Genomic DNA, 22,320 nt, shown 5'->3' with positions numbered 1-22,320 from the left:
ATTCCGACCATGTCCGATCTTAATAGGATCATATGGGCCTCCACAGAGTAGAGGTTTGTATTAACAGATTTTGTTTTTACGAGAAATGGATGTTAGCCACTTGCTCAACCTATTAGGTCCATACCCTGACTCACACACAAATTGAAAAACAATATGTGTACTTGCGGATTCGAACCAGGATTCGAACCTGGGACCCACGGCGTTATAGTCCAACGCTTAAGCCGCGCAAGTGATTAGTCAGTTCAATTCCTATTTAGTATGAAAATGTATGTAATCTTTAGCGTCCTGTTGCTTCATTTTTTTATCTATCAATAATCGTTGCCGTTGCTGTTACAATTTTTTCGGTAAATAACAGTCGAAATATTTAAATATGTGCTTTGGAAAAAGTGAAATTGGAGATAAGAGTTTAAAAACAGCGACTCAGCAGTATTTTATTTAAAACTACACCATTGTTCATAGGTAACATGGATTTCTTTTTAATTTTACATATTTAATAAAAAGTAGTGTTTAAAAAAGGTATAGGTTGATTATGGTAGGTTATGACGTATTTATATGTCGAAATAGAATTTAGAGAAAAAATTGAAATGAAACTTTCTGACATATTTAAGTTCTACGGAAATAGGTACCTACGTGGCAATACAATATACAGGATTCTGAAGCCAGCTTTCATCCAGACGTTTCATCGAGCAGTGAATTGACCCAAGCTGATGATGTGTAATATTATATGTCTTGGTTATAATATTATGTTATTAATCATTTCGTTGGGAGACCCCAAATTAACCAATGGCCATTTTCCTGATATTAGAAAATTGTGGGTAAGTTTATTTATATATCTCATTTGTTATCGGACCTGTAATACGATGCAATTTGGTCCGATTTTGTTTTACTAAGACTAGTTGAGTTATTTTTGTTATTTTATATCTTTTGTAACGAATGAATCGTTATTTCAAATGTCGTAAACGTATTGGAATAAAATTATAACTTATATGCAATGTTCATAATATGAAATATAAATAACGTACAATAAATATTAATACCTACTTATCAAAATTCACCGTCGTTTTTCTTGACGTAACGATAGCGACTTGAAATAACTCCACCTTTTATAATATATTTCTCATTAGGTATACCTACTACAATGACATTATTATGGACGAAGCATCTGGAAAAAAAATGACACTCACTTTATTTTTAGGGTCTGCCGAATGGCATAATCTGGTCTAACGCCATTACAATAAAGGTGATATTGCTATAAATTCCCGAAACTTTTCGTCGGGTCTGCCGAATGGTTCGGTTCGAACAGGTTTGCTCAAACGAACATTGATACTAGAAACATTGTTCTAACGCCGTTACAATAAAGGTGATATTGCTATAAATTCCCGATGCGTGATATCGCATAATGGATATTGCGTGACGTCTACCTATGCACGTGTGAATGTCACTATGGGCGAATTTACATGCTAGCTACTGTACTGAGTGCGTCGTCCATTAATAATGTCATTGACCTACTATAATAAGATATATCAAGATGTCATATTTTTTACAATCAATGTAATGTATAATTTACGTGTACCAGTTGATTAAATAAAAATACATTATTGTATAAATTAATATTTCGATTTATTTATGAAAAATTCTTTGTGGGTTTTTAGTAATTAGGTTGTTATTTTTACGTAATTTTTGTGTAACCTCCACATTAAAATATGAATTTAAAAATACGGCAAACGAATTAAAACATACTTAATAAATAAAAGCATCTAAAGTAGGTATTTTCCATGAATGGCTTAGGTAATAAAAAGACTTATTCATGTTAATCAAATTAATAAATTAGAATGAGGCTTTCGATCAGTTGTATTCATTGTGTGAAGGCACAATATCTATTCTTTTCTGGGATATAGGAAAATTCTCCATGACAAATCTCGTGAAAAGCTCATGAATGATGAATATTTTTTGTGGCTTTATACTTTAATATTTTAGACTCGAAATATAATGCAACGTTGTTTTGTCCAGTAAATGATGCATTCAGACGTGCAACAGTGAATGGCACATATTAAACACTTTAAACAGTCAAGATTCAAGATTCTTCAAATATGCCTAATGGCCGCCTTCATCCTGACTGGTTGTTCTCATTTATCTGAGTGTGGAGAAACAGCGCGTCGGAGATGAATGAAAATACTATGATAAATAATTATGCACGCCGGACGGTGACGTGAATTATTCCAAGGTATGTCATACCACCATTATGGCATGCCACATACCATTTCCACACGCTACGTTGACTGTGAGTAGGATAATACAATACTCCAGGATTGTATTAATATGTAAATAAATATAATATGCTCACAATATACCATATTATCCATATTTACGTGGATATACCTACCTATAGATTTTCTCGTAATTAAGCAATTTTATTCTAGTTCCGGGTGATGTCCTAGTAAAAACCTACTGTTAATTTTTTTCTTACATGATTCGAAAACGCATCAGAAATATACGTATTAGAAAAAATCTTGAAAAAAATATGGTGCCAGGCAGTACTCGAACCCACATTCCGGCCAAAATGCTTTACCAATTTAGCCATATGCACCCTGCCCAAGTATGTCGAAACTAACAACGGAATAGTCATGCGACTGCAAAGTTTCTCACATTTCAAGTATCAATAATACCTAGTTACCTACTTACCTTGATTCCTACTCGACGTTTGGATCTCTACAAACTTTAGTCTTTTTTTCTTGAAGCATACCTAATATAAGTATAATACTTATACACATATGTACCTATATAAAACCAATGTATCTGTAGATGTACTTGGATATATCATACGTAAAATAAGTCACCTTATTATACCTATAACTCGTTTCCCATACAAGACCAAGCATATTATTATGTTCTTGAATATCCCTAGTATAAAGCTATTTTTACATCATTTATAATTTTATACGTAGATAATATTATATTGGTTGTTCACCAATCGCTCAACCCAATGCGTATTTATAGTCTGGGATCAAAGATACATTGAATGAAAACAATATAAAACGATAATTTGACCCAAACACAAGCTTCAAATCCGTCATTTACCGATCAGAAGTTGGATGTAGAAACTAACCTGCCGCTGTGGACAGTATGATACTTCTTAGTCCAGATCAAGAGACACATGTGCGTGAACATTTGAACACGCTATAAAAACTATTGTATAAAAACTTAATACGAATATTTATAACTGGACACTTAAATCTTAAATGTTCAAATGTTCGAATCGCACACATTGTTGACGTACCTACCTACATAATATTGTTATGTTCTTGGTCTGAAATTAATATTTGCATTGGTAATACATTTATTCATTTATTATTAAGAACAATAAATTATTTACTGGCCATAAACTAAATTTTCATTCAAACCCATACATTTCTAACTGATTACTCTTAACAATACGGATTATAATACATATACATATATACCTAAGTAAACATACTTTTTTAATCAATGATTATTAAATACATCGACATGAAAACAAGCAAGTTTGCCAATGTTAACCAAAATCGTGAAATGTTATTTTATACGATTGCAATTATTGCTATTTTATTATTGTTCCGGAATGTTTTTTCTAAGCAAAAATACATAGTTATTCATGTCATAATAGTCATTTAATTTGCATACTTACCACCTTGCATATTATTTAAATAAAATATAACTTAAATAACATAATAAAAATCGATGTGAACGTATCTACCTACTATTTTTCTTCCAAATTTATTGGTTTATTTTCATTTTTATTTATATAAATAATATAACCGTGGCTAAATATGTTTAGGCTAAAATTTAAATTTCTCCATAATTGTAATTTAAATTCAAAATTATTTATTTACATGTACTTGATGAACTTTACAAATTACAAATTCAAGATGTTCACAACATTACATGAGAAGAAAACAAAGACTTAAAGTATTATATAAAAAGTATAAAAATTATAAGTATATGGAAGTACGCCGAACGGGCTATGTAGACTCAATTTTAAGAATTAATAAAACAATATGCACAAAAACACATCCTCACGTAAGTGGAATATATCAATATCCGAAGCGATTTGGTTGAACATAGTTATTGCCCGCCCGGTTCGCATTACCAATGCCAGGTTAGTTATGCACCTTGGGAGAACAAACAACCAATGTTCCTGACATCTGATATAGTTATAAGAGACGCACAGGTTAACACTACCAAGAATAGCAGATTTCACATTTACACCCCATATACCTAAGTCGTAAATAGTAATAGTACCTATGTACTGTTATATAATAGTATATATTATAGGCTGATACTAAAACATTCAAACTAGTGTATGTAAATTTTCTATAGCTTCATGTTCTACTAGATTCTAGAATAAGAGTTAAATATTATTATGAATAATAAATTTCAAGATCGCCCTTAATCATATTTTTCTGTTGTGTTCTGGACATATCCTTTTTTAAGAAATAATTTATTTACTTACATAATATTAAAAATTAATTAACGTAACTTCTTGCAATAATTTTATCATTATTACGCTAAATATCTAAAATTGGTTCGTCTAAATATGCAGACGTTTACAGTATCGCGTTTATTTGTTGAAAACCGATAATGTAAGCTATCATAATAACTTTTGAAGGAAAGTTTATTTTCCTTAATGGATTTATAATAATTTCATCTTAAAATGACGTAGACTAAATAATATGCCAGTCAAAATGGGATGGCAAGTTTTATGGCGGAATTATCACAACTTGATGTATAGAACTTACTGTAAAACGTAATGTTGTAATGAAATTTCATATATACAAAATACTTTGAATATTTTAAGTTATCTATTTCGGATTATACGCCATTATTATACTTTATTCAAATATGGTGACGTAATCTAAAATATCTGTCAATTCGTCAACTAGAATTTAATTAATTTATATTTTTCAATCGATCTTTAATTTTAATAATCATTAAAATTTTATAAAACGGCATTTTTATAAGTAAATGCCAACTCAATAAAGTATTTCAAATATGTACTTTTATAATAAATATAATTTTAATTGAACATCTTTAGTTTGGAAACACCTTAGAAACATAACTAATGGACCAATTCTATTATGTATGTATCTGAAATATTTCCAAATTACGAATGTTTAATAAAAAATAATACATTCCCAAATCTTTTTAGGTACAGTTTTATAAAAATCATTCATAATGCAATTTTTCAGTATGCCTTTATAAAACACTGCCTTATCAATTTTTGTGCAAAGCGCAAAAACAGTTTAATAAAAAAATATATGAAAGCCAGTCGCCATGGACCGAGGTTTTGAGGTCGGATTTGGTTTATAATTGTATAACTGTCCGACCATAAAACTCAAACACAAAGCGCGCCGAGTGACCTCAAATATTACTAATATTGAATGCGTTTTATCGTTTTATGTTTACGTGACAAAAATAAAGCGACTTATGATACAGACGTAGCTATTGAAAATAACATATTCCTTAACATGTATTTAAGTTGATCCCGTATTCGAGATTTGAATCTTATTACAGCCTCATACATAAATCAACCTTCTTCCCATTATTTTTTGTGTATTCCTAGTATTTTTCCTTATTACTTTGCGTTATCAATTATATCGAAATATAATACAAAATAAGAAAATATAATCTTAAGTTAATTGATAGAATGTGATTAAAACAGCTTAAAATATCAAAAGAATAACTACGAGATTATAATATGATAAGTTGTAGTTATTGATTTCAAATTAGGCAAAAATTCATACTACTAACACATAGTAAATGTGAAAGAATTTATCGAAAATGCCACAAACTTATGCATAAAATTAAAGAGAAGATATGGTTTTCTATTCCGTGCTTAAAATTATTGCTTTTAAGTTAAAATAAATGTTGCAAACGTGCACTGGCAAAAATAGATATCATATAGAAAGCTTTGCTAAGATTCCCAGTAGGTACTTTTTAGTTTTCTGAACTACTCTCTATTTTGTAGGCAAAAGAAAAGAAGACAAAAAATGTTTTACAGATTTTCGGAAGGAATTATGGATTCCAGGTGGATTAAAATACCTTATTATTGATAAAATATTAATATAATATTATGTTATATATATGCATCTATCGCAATGTGTATAGCACTAGTTTTTATTTACTTGGAAATTATGTCGTCTTAATAAATTTTCCGAGAAGTGTTGGGGAAATTCGTTAATGCAGTGGCAGTGGGTGGAACTCTCAAGTAAGTGACTTTCGCAAAAGGGTTCGAAGGGATCTTAAATGTAATTAAATTCCTTAGCGCCACACGTTTAATGAAATTACTTTTGGACCAGTTAACAGACGAGTACTTTCGTCGTATTTATGAGTTCGTGCATTTTTTAACGTATTCTAATGTACCTAATATAAAAAATAGTTTTCCAAATAACAGGTATTGTAGAATTCTATTAATTTATATCTAGCCTTGTGGTTTTTGCATAATGTCAAATATATTTATGATACAGATAGGACATGGGATGACTTATTAGCGAAACCACCAGAAGTGCATAACAGGTAGGCTACGTTGAGAGAGCAACAGGCGTGGACTATATTTCATTGTAGAGCCATTGGATAGAAATATAGAATTGTAGGAATCAGAGGAATAGTGTAATTTTATCGCAGTAAAATGAAATCTATTACGTAGTGTTATTGCAACATGTTCCAGGGAAAATTAATACAAAAATTACTTGTTGGTAATAACCAACCACTGTAGTAAAATTGCGATATAATGGATTATACGGATGAGGGGATGTCCATTTATGCTAAAAGGCCGTTATATGTAATATAATAAAGTAGATTTTCATATTAATTCTTCGTTTTTAATGTTCGATGTCGAGGCGCTCGCTTACGGTAATTATCATTTTAAAAAATCTATCAAATTATGTTTGAACTTTTTAAAATGCAGTTTTTTTGATAATTAACTCTCTAATATTACGAAAATGGGGGTAATAAAGCTGAATTTCGTTATCTGATGAAGAGATACATTTTGTGAGTAATATAATATACTCGTTATATCGAAAATTTTACTGTAAGTAGGTAGATACTATGATTTTATTTATCACTTATCCTGTCATATGTAAATAAAGTCTTTAAACCATAATTTATTATATGAACGTCAGTTTAATTCAAATTATAACTTTTCAGCGAGAGGTGTCGAAGGATAATTCAACCATAATATAGGTATCTGCTTACATGATTTTATCATCAACTATTGCGATAGAAAATATCGAATAGAAATATATGGCATCAGAATCTCACCTTTACTGGCACCGGGGGTAGGTTTGTCGGCACAGCTGAGAGCTCTCGTAAAGTGTTCGTCCACCACACTTGCCACGTCACCAGAGTAGTGCGTGAAGACCACGCAGTTGGCTGAGACGTATTGTGCTCGAGAGCCTCCTCCTGCTGCTCCATGACAGCTTCCTTCATCGTCGTCATCATCGGCACCACCTCCTGCAGCTAGTCAAAATAAAAGTGATGTGAATGAATTGCTTTAACGAAAATCGTTTTTAGGGGATGAGATTTATTAAATGCAGCACTTTTATAATTTATATTTAAGTGCAGACACAAAAAAATATTACTAATAGATTTTTGCTGTCATTATTTTAATTTCCGTATGATCGTCTTCCCCTTACCGGGGAACTTACCCTACACAATTGTTTTCGCCCCCTTCACTAAAACTTACTATGTACCTATGGCGCTGAGAAACAATAGCTACAAATCAATATTTTTTTTAATATGACACCCAATTAACAGATTAGAACCTACTTTATATTGTGAAAATAAATTAGAAAGTTAATTAGTTTAATTAAGTATTGATGCTATTTTTTGCTAGATTTTTTACTCATTACATCAGTATCGACTAAATATGATATAAAGTTCTGGAAATTTTGATGAATTCAGAATTAAATATATATTGAGGCCGAATATCGATAGCATCATTAAAGAAAAAATAAAGTTTGTTCGGAAGAATATTGTATGGAGACCCCATTCTCGGAGCACTGGATCTCCCCCAAATTTTAAGATGTACCTATTACCCACCGGCACAATCATATTATTATGTGCACTGAATTTCAAGTTTCTGTGTATCTATCAACACATACAAGAAAAGAATGAAGAAACTTAGACTGTTTAATGCACGGGTATAATATATAGAGCCCAAGTTAAGTAATAATAAGAACAGCGCTCGAAATGGAAAAGTTTACGAACCGGAGCGCTTGACAAATTTTCTGAAGATATTTACATAGTCATCAAATCGTATGTGTATTTTATGAAAATATGTGTGTCAGATTTTCTATTCTATGGCCTATCTAGCTAAGACGGTCAACATATTTTTTTCCACGAGACGGAGCGATAATTTTACAAATTTCACGAACCGGAACGGCGCTCCGGTGCGTTCCGTTCCATTTCGAGCCCTGAATAAGAAGGTAAGTAATCTTTATTTCAGTGCTTTTTCCACCTTTTTAATTTAGTAACACACTTCAAAACTAATTCGTGATACAACAAAATTGTTGAATTAAAAAAAAATCTTGAAATAATTTAAATCACATTTGCTCTTTAGTTTTCAATAAAATTTCGCGGCACACTGTTTGGGAAATACTACTTTAGTTTTCTATTTTTAATTAAATAATATCAAAGATAACCACGCCTGGCATTAAAATTCACGGCTTAATTCAATTTTCTAACTACATAGACGCCAAAAATGATATATTTCACATCACAAGCATACCTTCTGCACTCGTTCTGCCATGAAGGCTGAGATCTTCTTCTTTCGCTCTTAATCTTTGCGCGTGGGAAATTCTCGGAGGGCTTCCTGCAGGCGACGCACCACCACCAGAACTAATAGACCCTCCTGACCCACCAGCACCACCTACGCTTCCATACACTTCTTGGGACAACGGCTGGGTAGCTGCTTGCACATTAAACTGTAATAAAACAAATTCAGTTCATTCACAGATAAAAATTCATGGGGCCCTACTGATGTTTCTAATGCCGTGTCTACACTGGCAATAAGTTGCTAGCAACGTCATTAAATTTAAATTTCGATAAAAATATTTTTTGGGCAAACAAATTTGAGAAATTTAATGTGGTTGCCAGCGACTTGTTGCCAGTGTGGACACGGCATTACGGTGCCATCAAATTAGCCAAAATATTTGGTTTTATTTTGAATGAAGTGCCTACCTTTCTATCCACAAACGTTAAATGTACCTAATAAACGTAATCTAAATTAGGTATAGGTACCTAATTTAGATTACGATTTAAATTTTAAAAGTCCGTTTATTTGAAATTTGAAGATGATAATATGAAAAAAAGTGTAAATTAGATTAATTCTTTTTTTTGTGATTTTACCGAAGCTTTGACTGCGACTCGCTGTCATATCGCCTCTTCTCTTCTAGAAGGGGATCCGTCGATCAGGTCCTCACTCCTATTCTGTTAAATAACTTTACAATTTTGCCTAGCTCTTCCGTTTTATACCCACCGCCAGGACACCCTTCAAAGTGAAGATTGCGATCTTAAACATACATTTTTCTTTTTTTCAAAATCTTATTTTTTATCAATGGTGAAAATATTTGAACCACTGGATAATTTACTTGGTAATAATAATTCTATTTTTCAGTAAAACATAATAATAGATTAGTAAGTTATAAAAATAAATCAATAATAGGTACGGTATTAGTAAGGTAGTTTTTTACAACGTTTTTATTAGGTCGTATTCTTATTTGTCCGGTGGTTGTTTATCCGGTACAAATCTTGCAATCGATTTTTAACTAACTTCCCGACTAGCTAGACATTTGAAACTTTTAGAATATATCAGACCACGATGCCAATGCATTTTTTTAATACTTTTAGCCATCTTTAAGTAGAATTGAATTCATTTTCAGTTAATTCTGTTTTGTACGAAAAGTTATTTCAGAAGAAATCCGTAATCCAATCCACTATTATTGGTTGCTAGGGAGGGGTCTGGGGTTCTAGCAACTAAATTATTAATATATACGTGCGTTACTATGGAAATCAATATGAGTGTCAAAATGACATTTCAGTATTATTTCTATAAAATACATTTTTTTTGATCGTTTAAGCTAGTCAAGTCAAGTTTATATGATTTAACAGAAAATTTTAAAACGTTGTATATAAAAAGTTCTTTTTATCTTGTAATTATTTATAAGTAATTTAGTAACGACCAGTGGGTCTATTCTATACTTATCGACCGCTAAAGTGATAAATTTAATATTACCAGACTTAGGGTAGGTTTGTATAAAAGTATTAGCACGTATTGTAACAATTACAATAGGTTGGTTGTAATTGTTGAAATACATGCTATATTTTAACAGCACCTTTCTTGCTGCTGTTAAAATATAGTGCTTATTGCAACAATTACAACCAACTTATTGTAATTGTTACAATAAGTGCTAATACTTTCATACAAACCTACCCTTATTTTGATAATATTTATCACTTTAGCGGTCGATAAGTATAGAATAGACCACGAACAGGTTTAATTTTTGCAGTGTGAAACAAACGAAACAGGGGCTGAACACTATTGAAATATGTGAATTAATTAACATAGCTTTTGATTTAATTTACTGAATAATTATTAAACATTTCAAATTTGTATTAGCATATTTTTCCAAAAAAAAAAAAAAACTAAGCGGACGTTTTAGTTCATGTAGCCTTCCACAGGTGGAGACTGCGGTGGCAGTTGGCATCGCTCAATTGGAAAAGAAACGAAAAAAAGAATAATGGTGGTCAACTGAAAACATCGCTCCGCTACGGAGTGAAGCAAGGCACAATTATTCTCGAAAAGCCGACAACTTGATTGTTTTCAATTAGGAATGTACGAGCTCGCCGTCCATTGTTTAATTCTCCATTTAATCCGGGTCGGAAAAAGTCGGCCGGCCGGTCGCGATTTTAATTTCCAGGAAGTTGGCACCGCCGAATGGCCGACGGACGAGCGCTGCCGTGAAAATGACGGCCATTACTGTTTTTCCGCTATTGAGATAAACTGTTACGGCCTTTTAGGTAACGAGAAATAGTTTTTTATACCTTTCGATCAAACTTTTTTTTAAATTTCTCAGTAGATATATAAATATTACAGACACACCAAATGAAAAACTCTTTTTATTTCACACAATAAATTAAGTAGGTACCATACCATAGTATCTTCATATAATCGCTCCATTCTTAACCATAAGAGAAGAGTATATTATAATACCAAAAAAAAATACTTTTCTGATAAACATAACTAGGTACTTATTTATAGGTTAAACCTTTCAACTGAGAAAGATTCTTTGCAGTCAAAAGGAACACATAACTTTTAGGGGGAGGTTGCAGGTCCGACCGTCTGTACTCTATAAATTTGTAAGGCGTGCATTGCACGATGCTGGCGGAATTTGAAGAACGGCTTAAATATCACTGTTTTTTTAACAAGTCGCCGTCGTTCACAAATCTTTCCTCAGATCTGAACGTTTTTTTACACAATGTCGATAAAACTATAATAGAAAAGATTTCAGTAAACGTAAAAATTATATTCCTTATCTATTTAAGAAAGGTTACAGGTATCTATATATATATATATATATATATAGGTATATTATCAAGAAGATAATTTGCGTAGCCTCCTTCTATATTAATATTTATTTTTGTTCACCTATGGGAAACTGATTTTTTGTTCTTCGTGGCAATTAAACAAACATGTATTTTTATAATATTTCTGGGACATTGTACGAGTGTGTTCCTTAAGGCGGCTCTGTCATTAATAGGTACATACTTTAGCCACTTGTCTTTGTAATGATAATATTATAGAATAAAGAGCATTTTTAACTTTATCTAATATCTGAATCTAATGATCTGTTTATAATAAATTAGTACTTATGCTGTTTTTGTTACATTGAAAGCAAATACAAATTTTACTCGTAGCTTGTTTTATAATAAACTAGACCCAATCTAGGGGTGCTACCTTGGTTTTGTTTGCAGACTTTTCGTTTATTTTTAGATACATTTATTTTTGTACTCCTCTTGGTACCCGAAACTTTTATTTAAGCCACCAAACACAGAAATAGTTTCAGTGATTTTCGAATAATTTCAATTACAATACGGAATAATTATAATATATATATTTAAATTATATAAAATATTCTGCAGTAGGAACTTCCATTATCCATAGAACTCGAATAAAGTGTCTATATTGATCTTTTAACTACGCGTGTCCGTTTCATTGGAGAAGTTTTATATGAGAACCAACGCGAATGAAAGAGATATAGCGAGTGCATCAGGTTGTTGTGGTTGTAAAGTGCATATTATTTGAAATCGGTCGGCGCGGACGCTGGTAAAAGCATTCCGAGCGGATTCCGCGCATCTTCGTGCACCGAAGTCTTTTTGCGCATGCGCGGGAACCGTTTGGCGCTAATGTCGGCCATAGAAGATTTTCATAATAATAATTGGAGATCGTGCAGCCGTCAAAGAAAATATGCGCCAAAAAACGCTAACGGTAATGAATGATTGAAAACGGTTTTTAGAATAAACGATCTGAATTAATTGCGCGATGTTTTGTTAGTGTCGCGTTCGTATATAATATCTCTTACAATTATCCAATGACGTCACATCAGGAAAATTTTATTTTACCCTCATGCATACTCAAAGCCGGCCTCATCAATTCATTATAATATATTCGGTATATTTTATTATTTATACGTGGCTATCTTACTTATATAAGTAAATGCAAAGAATATCTTTTAAAATTCTAACATAATTTAATTAAACACCCACTAACCATCGGAGTGAGCAGGTAGTATATCCCACCAGTGCCGTAGGCAAAAAAAATCGTCTCCCCGAAACCAACTTTCAAAAGTTGAAATATTTTTATTATTTCATTAATTTATTTCTAAGTAATGCATCACCTGAAGTGTACCTATCAAAGTTAGAAGTCGATTGAATTGTCTTAGGACATCAGACATTATCGGGGATTCGGCAATCTTCGGCATTTCCGGGTGAACCGAAAGCGTTTGAAAAGATAATAAGAAATGTGCAAATGCATATTCAAAATTACCTACATCAATATAAAAACATTAAAAGAGACATAGTATTATAGGTAGGTATATGAAGGGTATGATTCTATCTAGAGAGCTGTCATTATCACGTCATGTAGCAGATTCACTACATAATACATTATTCAAAGTAGGTAGGCACCAAATTATAAAATTTGTCATTTCTGGCAGATCGTGTATCGGCCTTTTGTAATATTCATATAAATAATCATTTTTACACGTTATAGCATGACTACAAAGGATCTTTGACCACTTTTCAGCTATAACCATGGCTTCTCCCACTAATTTTTTGGCATCCAATAAATATTTTATAGTCTCCTTTCCTTAATATCTCTTCACTCATATATAGAATCCGGGTTTCTGCATAGGTATCACTTGTAAATGGAATTTTTTGTGTTTGTAGCTAATTTTACATATTGCTTTTACATAATGATGATGGTGATGATAATATGGGGGAAGGATTCAATACCACAGTGTGGTAAGAATAGTAAATTTGGAATACGTTTTTCTGTCAGCCACTTTTTTAATTTTTTTCTCTCGTTATTCTATGTATAACTATTTAGTATTTATTATTCTAAACTATAAGTAAAGCTGCAGGTAGATAATATTAATATGCGCCTACAATAATTAGTTTATTAACGCGTAGGTATGTCACGAGCTTTTTTGTTTCTTGAATCTACCCTGTAGAATAATAAATTGACGAGAATAGTTTTATATTCATTTGAAAATACTTTTCATAAATGACGGCAGCACAGTGTCATAAATTTATCAACTTGATTATTACGATCGTGAAAATATTCACTATGTGGTTAATAAAAACATACACCTACAAAATTATTTGGATGAAATGTGGCAACACTGGCGTTTTGATTAATTACAATCTATTAATAATGAAAGTAGGAAGTATTGCCATAGTGAATTTTTGAGCTTTGATGTTTGTTGCCGTACGTTGAATATTTCATTATTTTAATTAGGGGCGTATCCCGATACATATTGTACTCTGTCATTGTGGAAATGGCTCTTATATGCAAATCCAAGCAACGCCTTTGTAATAGACCTACCTATGTATTTTAAATAGATGCATTAATTTAAAAATTCTTATGTTGTATATTTTTATTTTGAAAAATTATGCCGATTAAAAAGTTACATGCATATAAACAAAAATTCACATACAAAGAAAAGCGTATATCATTATAATACGACATAAACATAGTTCAACTTGGATTCAAAAACCTATATTATCTGCATATTCTTTGACAATATTATTCAACCGGAAAATTTGACAAAAAAATCATCCGGGTAGGTATCATGTTTATCTATATTGTGGTAGCATTCGTATTGATTGATATATTTACGCTGGTATTATGTAGCCTATTTGTGTATCTTTATGTGGCTATAGTTAAGTAATAGCATATTATGGATATATAATAATAAGTAATGTCGATATTTTTTGATCGGGTGGGTACGTAGGTACCTTCGTACCTAGATATTAGAGAGTCAGTAATTAGATTGTTTAAAGTATATCATGTGTTGGATTGAGTTTAACAGTAAATACAAACAGCTCTTACATGGCTAAATAGGACTTGGGACCTGACAAATTCATTAATCCACAAGATAAAAGGTCGTATTCTGGATTTTCTTTCAAAATAATTCAGATCATAGTCGCGAAACCAGCGCAATTCCGTTGCGTCAACTAAGTTGCCTGCTTTAAATACACAATATAATATTAGTACGGTCTTATTTTTTTGTAATAAATTTAAAGTTATTATAATATGTTATTATAAGTTATTAAAGTTAGTAAGTATATGTTTTCATTATTTTCGTGCTGGGACAAATATTTATAGGAATGCTTATTTTTAGAATATCATCATTGATTTTTTAATTGTAATTTCACGCAATTAGGTAGAAATAAGCCAAAAGTAATGCAATAATTAATTTATTATGGTTATACAGAGAACAAAAAAAACAAAATAGTAATGGTGGAGGAGATATAATAAGGAAATATAAGGAGATATAACAAAATAAACAATTATTATTAATATCTTTGATATTTCATCCTAAGCGTTTGGTATTTTGTGTATGATGGGTTATAAAATAGACTCTGAAGATTAGAAAAATAATAATAAACTATCTAACTTTGCTAGCTAAACATAATATATTACCGCATATGCAAGAAGTATTTAGAAATCAAATAATACTCCGCGAGACGTCTGTCCAATCGTATGTCAGATTCATCAGACGTGATTTGATTTTGATTCGTGAAGTTGATTTTGCGGCAGACATTTTTACGGGCGGTATAGCAATATCAAGTACAAAATTACTAAATTATGACTAAACTTTTTTATTACTCTTGGAAAATAAATCAATTCAATTAATATTTATTTCAGCAAAAAAATGGAAACAAAACCGACAATGCAAATCTATTTAGTCGTCGAAAAATCAAAATAAACTAATCACATAATATCATGTATGTTTGCATTGCCGGATTTGAATATTTTTGAATAAGCCTGTAAATCTGTCTGCGTGCGCAATTATTGTCCGCCCAACAAATATTTAACTAGTATCGTACCTACCCTAAAACATTTCCCCGCGCCCGAAAAGTATATTTTCAACATTAAACAACTAAACAGTATATAAATAGGCCTTTTCTATTTCGGCTTTATTATCAAACTGGCGCTATTTCATTGTTATCTTCCATCTGAAAATTAATGATTTTAATGGAAACCTTACGTATGTATTATAATGAACTTTTACCGGCGGCTTATAATATGACGGCTAACGACTGTCAAGAATGCAAGCACTTTTTCTTTGGTTGTACCTATACCGCGTTATTTATTGTTTTTTTTCCCACGCCGCAAAGTAAAGTAAAGTATTCAAAACAGAAAGAATTCCAAAAGGCAGGATACTGTGGAATTTATTTTTGTGATTGATGTGTCCACTGAGATTTTTCAAATTTGTAATGAAGTTACACTTTTATTAAATATAATTTATCAAAATACAATCTGACCTTATTACCTACAATTTTCCTTGGAATTCGGTGCGTTTCTTGTGATTTAAATTTTCAATTTTCTAAATAAAATTAATTTGTTTTGAGCGCAATTTGCGTTATGTTGGCAAGTCGGCAGTAGAGATGATAAAGTTCGAAAACTAATCTAGTTAGACAAGTTATTTCAGAAATTTTACTCGCCGAATCCCTGAGATAAAATGGAAGTTTATATTATAAATTCAATTAAAGTAATGGGTAAATAAATCTCAAACATCCTAAAGCCCACGCTGTTTATACTGAAAAATAAACTTAATTCATTTATATTTACGTCAACGTTTTGTTATAGTTTGTTCTTAATTGTGTCAATAAGTGACGTTCTTTGCCACCATTCATTGACATAGCAGTAGGTACACTACATCACATTTTAGTAATACAGTTTAACATATCCGACTGTCCGCAAATATTGAATGCGCGCCATGTTTACGTGACAAACTTTATAGCATATTATGAGAATGACGTAACTATTTAAATTATATATTCTCACGTGTTTTAATTTATCCGATAGTTTTCCAAAATCGAAATATTTACCATGCACCACACCTGTAGAATAAGCCAGTTTCCATTAAATTTGTGTTTTCTGTGTAGGAATAAAGAAAATAAAGTCGTGTCGCTAGTTATTTTTTTTTAAATCATAACATAACCAATCCCCAACCCAAATACGCAGATGTCCTTGAGCAGGATTATCTCTCCAGTACCTACCGTTCTATTTTTCATGTGATGGGTAATGCATAGTTAATCAATGTTTTAAAAAATATCAATAGATAATAATAAACATTAACGGCCCACATGCTCGTTAACATGATCTTACTCCCTACTTCGTTTATCGTTTGTCAATTTATGGCTACGGCCGTATGTTGTAGCTTAGCCACTGGGAAATGCCAATAGAAATGGCGTATTTCAAAAAAATACTACCTTATTCTTAGGTCAATAATTATTATAAAGCAAACATCATTCGTATGATGTTTATCACATTTGAATGGTCAAAGACATAGCTCATAATCGGTATCTTTAGAATTATCTTCAAATGTGTTAATCGTGCCCATTTTTGAATAATAAAATGCCTAATTCTTGTCAAATTTGGGATCAAAAAGACTATAAAATATATTTTTTTATCGTAAATATGTCACTATATAATGTTTACATTAATTTTACTAATGGTTTTGTAAATGCGTTTAAAAATTCATAAATCTAAAAAATCTTAACACCACTTCACATGGACGTAAGTACTGAAATATGACTATATTCTAAAACATTAGAGCAAGAGGTTTAAAAGAATACTATTTATATGCAGCCATCAAATGTTTAAAATAAATATAAAGGATAATAAGGCTTCAAAATTATATGAATAGATTATCTACAACGTTTAAGGAATGTCCAGGGTTATGCTCTGAAAATTCCATAAAAGCTCCATTTTGACCTACGTTGAGCATGTGGGCCCTTATTACATACATTCGTTGAAAAGGGTATAAGAATAAAATAGCAGTCAATACATATTATACCTATAGGATATTTTTTTAAATTATTAATAACCGTGTCCTTGATTTTGCGTACAAGGTGGTTGTTTGAACAATAACAAACACCCAGGCTTTGAGAAAATCACATAAATATATTGTATCCTCAATGGGAATCGTACCCAGAGCTCCCGGATGAAAGGCCAGCGCCTTACGCTCACGAGAGCCGCTAGCGGTCAAAATAAACACCTTTTTGAAAAATGGTAAAATTAATTAAAACTTGGTCTCAAATCATTATAATGCTTTTCGTTTATGTTCATTCATAATAATAAAATTATGTAAAATATTTACACAACACTATCAAATGTTTATTCATACATATTGAATACCGCAATAAATTATGTTGGTATTCAACTGACTTTATTCATATTAATGATCGATTTCCATAAAGCATTTTCAGCCGAAACTGTAATTTTATAATATAATGTGTAGATACTCGCGATAATAACTGTTTACACGTAAAAGTGCTGACTCCCTCGCCAATCTCATTCAAGAGTAAGCAAGACGCGATGTTGTCATTTTATGGTACTATTTGACAGGTCGTTAAAATCGATTAACCTAAAAATTAGCCTCTGCGCGGTGTAGTCCTTTAGTATCGTTTTGCTGCGCAGGCACAGATATCATACAGTCTAATTGTCGCGTGAAAATTCAGAAGCTTCTAAACTTTTTTTAATCCATGCATGCAATCTTGCAATTTTCACGAAAATACGTTGTGAACACATGCATTTTTTTGTTATGGCCGCGGTAATACGTACTGACAGCAGTAAATCTGTGCACGTATAAATGGGTTATAGGTATATACACATTTAATAGTAGGTACTTTACTTTCTACATATATAAATATTTAATAGCCAGTCTTATTATGTCAGGTAGCTAGCTAGATACTTAGTATCCACTGTAATGAAAATGTATGGAAATTTACTATAATATTATGGTTTAATAAAACGTTTTGGCTTATTACTAAATCGTTTTAATAAAATATTTAATAATATAAATAATTATGTTGAATATTACGTAATAGTATAATATCCGGTAGCAAATACTTGATCCTAAATGATTATTTAACGTTTATATTTATTTTATGTGAAGAAATAATTTAATGATTATATCTACCACAATCGTGCAACAAATACCTAATACAAATTTATCTATTTTCCAATATTAAAATTGAACAGATTATCCATCTAGTATCATCAATGGTGCTGAGTTCTTACTACAATGTTTACTCATTTTATACATGAAAAATACTAAGCCGTTTCTTAACGCGTTGCAAACACCTTATGTACCGTTTGCAATGCGAGAAAGGGTCTCGTCCTCATAAAATAATATGTAGGCTTACGTTTTTTTATCCACCAACGACTTGATTTTGAGTTTATGTTACGTGTATTTATTTATTTAAAACATAAGGATTTTTAAATGTCATCGATTTTGTATAATTTATCGTGCATGATCACTTAAGTTTCGTAGTTTAAGCTTTATTGTACTTATAAGTGTGTAAGTACCTACGTATTATTTAAGCAAAGGAATTGTTTATCTGCTTCGGCAAACTTTTTTTTTATTTGGTACAATCTTTATATATCTACGTATCTACACCAAGAAAATATTATTTGTAAATGGGTGATTGATTATTATTATTTCACGATAAACGCTTAGCTACCTATGTGTGATCATACCGACCCTTGATTAATTAATCAAGATACCTAAGTGCTTCTGAGTGTCGACAGAGTATAAAAATACAACGCTATATTTACTTTTTGGAATATATCCACGTCAAAAAATATGCAAAGAATGTGAACTTTACGAATTCAAAGTATGCTTCGGCCGTTTGATGTCATAATTAATCGCTGAAATCATTCGCATTTTTAAGTCTGATTTTTTTTTTAAATGCGTTAGGTGGTTTTGGTAAAATATTGCGCCTGGAGATAACGTAAAATCAATAGGTCAATGATCTTGTCCAATAAATACACCAAGGCTATTTGCTACGATTTTGTGTTGTTTTGATTCAAATGAGTGATTTACTTTTTACTTCACAGTGATTCCTTCATTTACCCGCTGATATCGACTTTCACAAGGAATAAACACAAAAATCTTCACGAAATCAATCAAAATATGTCAATATTTCTGATTTTTTTCTCGCTTCCTTACCTATAGGCTTCCTTACTAGAAGCAGCAGTGGCGAAGGGTGACTTTTGGAAAGAGGTAGGCTGTGAAGATCTGATAAAAAGAGCACACTTGTCAGGTATACTTACGAGAATAGTACGATATTTACTACTAATGTATAGGTAGTAGGTACACACTAGTAAATGACAACGACACACTAATACAATGAAATTTCAAAAACTCTTTGACAACATAAAAATGAGCGATGTGTTTAAATTACGTTTTTTTCAAATCATGTACACCCATCAAAGATCATTAGATAAAATTTATTTTTATTTATAAAAACAATCTATACCTACTTACTTATTTATTATTCGATTAAACGCCGTTGAAATTATTTTTGTAATTATCTAATTATTAATGATTTTGGACAAAGTGCGCAGTCGTGACAACATTATTATGCGCGAATGTTTTAGGCTCTGCGATAGGAGCTTACCTTATTTCGTACAAATCAGCAGACGTGCTGAGGTTACGAGACGTAAAGTCCATACGAAAAAATTTCAGAATTATTTCACACATAATCGGAGATTTATTTACGTCGAGATGTCGCGGCATTTATTATTTATTTACGGCACGCTGTGGTATATTTTTTAATACCTTTGCAGTTGTTTTGTAAACTGTGTAATACTGTAATACATTCCTATATACGACATCTCTCGTTGGCAAAATAAATTATTTTTATATAACATAAAATAATGAAGTGATTAAGTATATAAATATGTCAATATGCAATTAAAAAATATTTTTCTTACGAAGGTAGGCTTTAAATAATCGCCTAGTATAGAGTCTTCGCCACTGAGAAGCAGTCAATGCACTGAGCTCAGTGAACTCGCACAGTAAATTTTATTCTAATCAACTGCGGTAAATGATGTACCTATTACATTCATACCAAGCGATTATTTAAATACTATGAAAAAAATACATTTTAAAGACAAGAGAATACCAACAAAACCATCTGTCTCAAAGTATTGAATTTATGATTCACATAAACATGGATATAGATAGGTACTATACCCAAGTCAATCAAATCTTTTACTGACACATGCAAACAAAGTCTTGGGATAATCCACTTTTATGTAATTTGATACAATCCATCCTTGATATCTCAGCAATACCTCCGTCATTATATAAGACGACTTATGCTTCCAAAGATTGCGCACACCTTTGCACATATTGTGTGTGTGTAATAACTTTTATTTTACGCACAGTAGACCAAGCTTAGGCGGCCTATTGGATAAGAAGGCCAACTAATAAAGCCGAAGATATTTTCAGTGCAAGTTCAATTATTATCGGTTGAGCATCACTTTTTTCGGAGAAATATATATTTGAATACTTACATGTTGTCTTTTTTTATTGAAATATCTAAGTATTACAAAAAAGTAAAATATAATATTTTATGTTTAGTAAATTGTATCAGTAAAATAATGAAGATGATACAAAATTCAAATTCAGGTCCCGTAAGTATGGCTGTTCTAGGACTTTTTTATGAGTTACAGCCCACCTTCTTTCAATAGACACCCTTCGTCACTGGACCCCAGACATCTCGCTTGTAGTAGATTCGTATCTACAATAATCGTAATATACTTAACTACGAGGGTGGGTCAATAAGTCCTTAGAAAAGCCGACAGGTGGCGCGACTAGTACTGTAAGCGGTTTGTTTTCATGCAGCGGCACTACCGATTCAGTATGCTGCGAAGTTTCAATCAGATTGGTCGGGTTGTTGTGTGTTTCTCGTACATTTAAAAAAAAAATTTGCTTGTGGAAAATGGAAAAATGGAAAATGGAGAAAATTGAGGTTAGAGCTGTTATTAAACATTTTAATATAAAAGGGTTAACAGCAAAGGAAATAAAAAATGAGTTGGATTTAGTTCACGGCATATCTGCTCCTTCACTTGCAACTATTTATAACTGGTTAAATGAATTTAAACGTGGTCGTACATCAACAAAGGATGAACCACGCTCAGGACGTCCTGTAGAGGTGACTACACCAGAAATGATCAATAAAATCCACGATATGGAATTAAGTGACCGAAGATTAAAGTTGAGTGAGATAATTGAGGTTACAGGGATCTCAAAAGGTAGCGTCATTTCTATTTTACATGACAAATTGGGCATGAAAAATATTTATGCAAGATGGGTGCCGCGTTTGCTCACAGTCGACAATAAACGCAATAGGGTGGTGGCCTCTAAAGCCCTGTTGTCGCTCATGCAACGCGATCCGGATGAATTTTTTCGTCGCTTTGTGACTGTAGATGAAACATGGATACACCACTATACTCCCGAGACGAAAGAACAGTCAAAGCAGTGGATTGCGAAGGCAAACCATGTCCAAAGAAGGCGAAAACCGTAAAATCAGCTGGTAAGGTTATGGCTACTGTATTTTGGGATGCACGTGAAATTATTTTCGTTGACTATTTGGAAAAAGGAAAAAAAATAACGGGATTATTATGCATCTTTATTGGACCAGCTAAAAAACAAAATTGAAGAAAAACGGCCTCATTTAAACAGGAAAAAAATCCTCTTT

General features: G+C 31.7%; 1 protein-coding gene across 7 annotated transcripts in view; it reads right to left on the bottom strand.

Moving 5' to 3' along the window:
- The window catches only part of vg (transcription factor vestigial), a 114,226-nt gene that overhangs the window by 54,014 nt on the left and 37,892 nt on the right, over positions 1 to 22,320 (bottom strand). For 6 of the 7 annotated variants that reach the window (XM_085952006.1, XM_085952004.1, XM_085952008.1 and 3 more), the window contains exons 3-4: positions 8,765 to 8,960; positions 7,297 to 7,494 (exon numbers count right to left, since the gene is read on the bottom strand). In XM_085952006.1, the coding sequence (XP_085808132.1) occupies positions 7,297 to 7,494; positions 8,765 to 8,960 (394 nt within the window). The remainder of the gene's footprint in view (positions 1 to 7,296; positions 7,495 to 8,764; positions 8,961 to 22,320) is intronic. The other variant, XM_085952011.1, reaches the window with a different exon arrangement.

Source organism: Rhyacophila brunnea, unplaced genomic scaffold (genome assembly GCF_057557595.1).
Source record: "Rhyacophila brunnea isolate RB1 unplaced genomic scaffold, BYU_Rbru_1.0 scaffold_3, whole genome shotgun sequence".
In the NCBI taxonomy this organism is placed as follows: Eukaryota; Metazoa; Arthropoda; class Insecta; order Trichoptera; family Rhyacophilidae; genus Rhyacophila; species Rhyacophila brunnea.
This window is presented reverse-complemented; position numbering and strand designations above follow the sequence as displayed.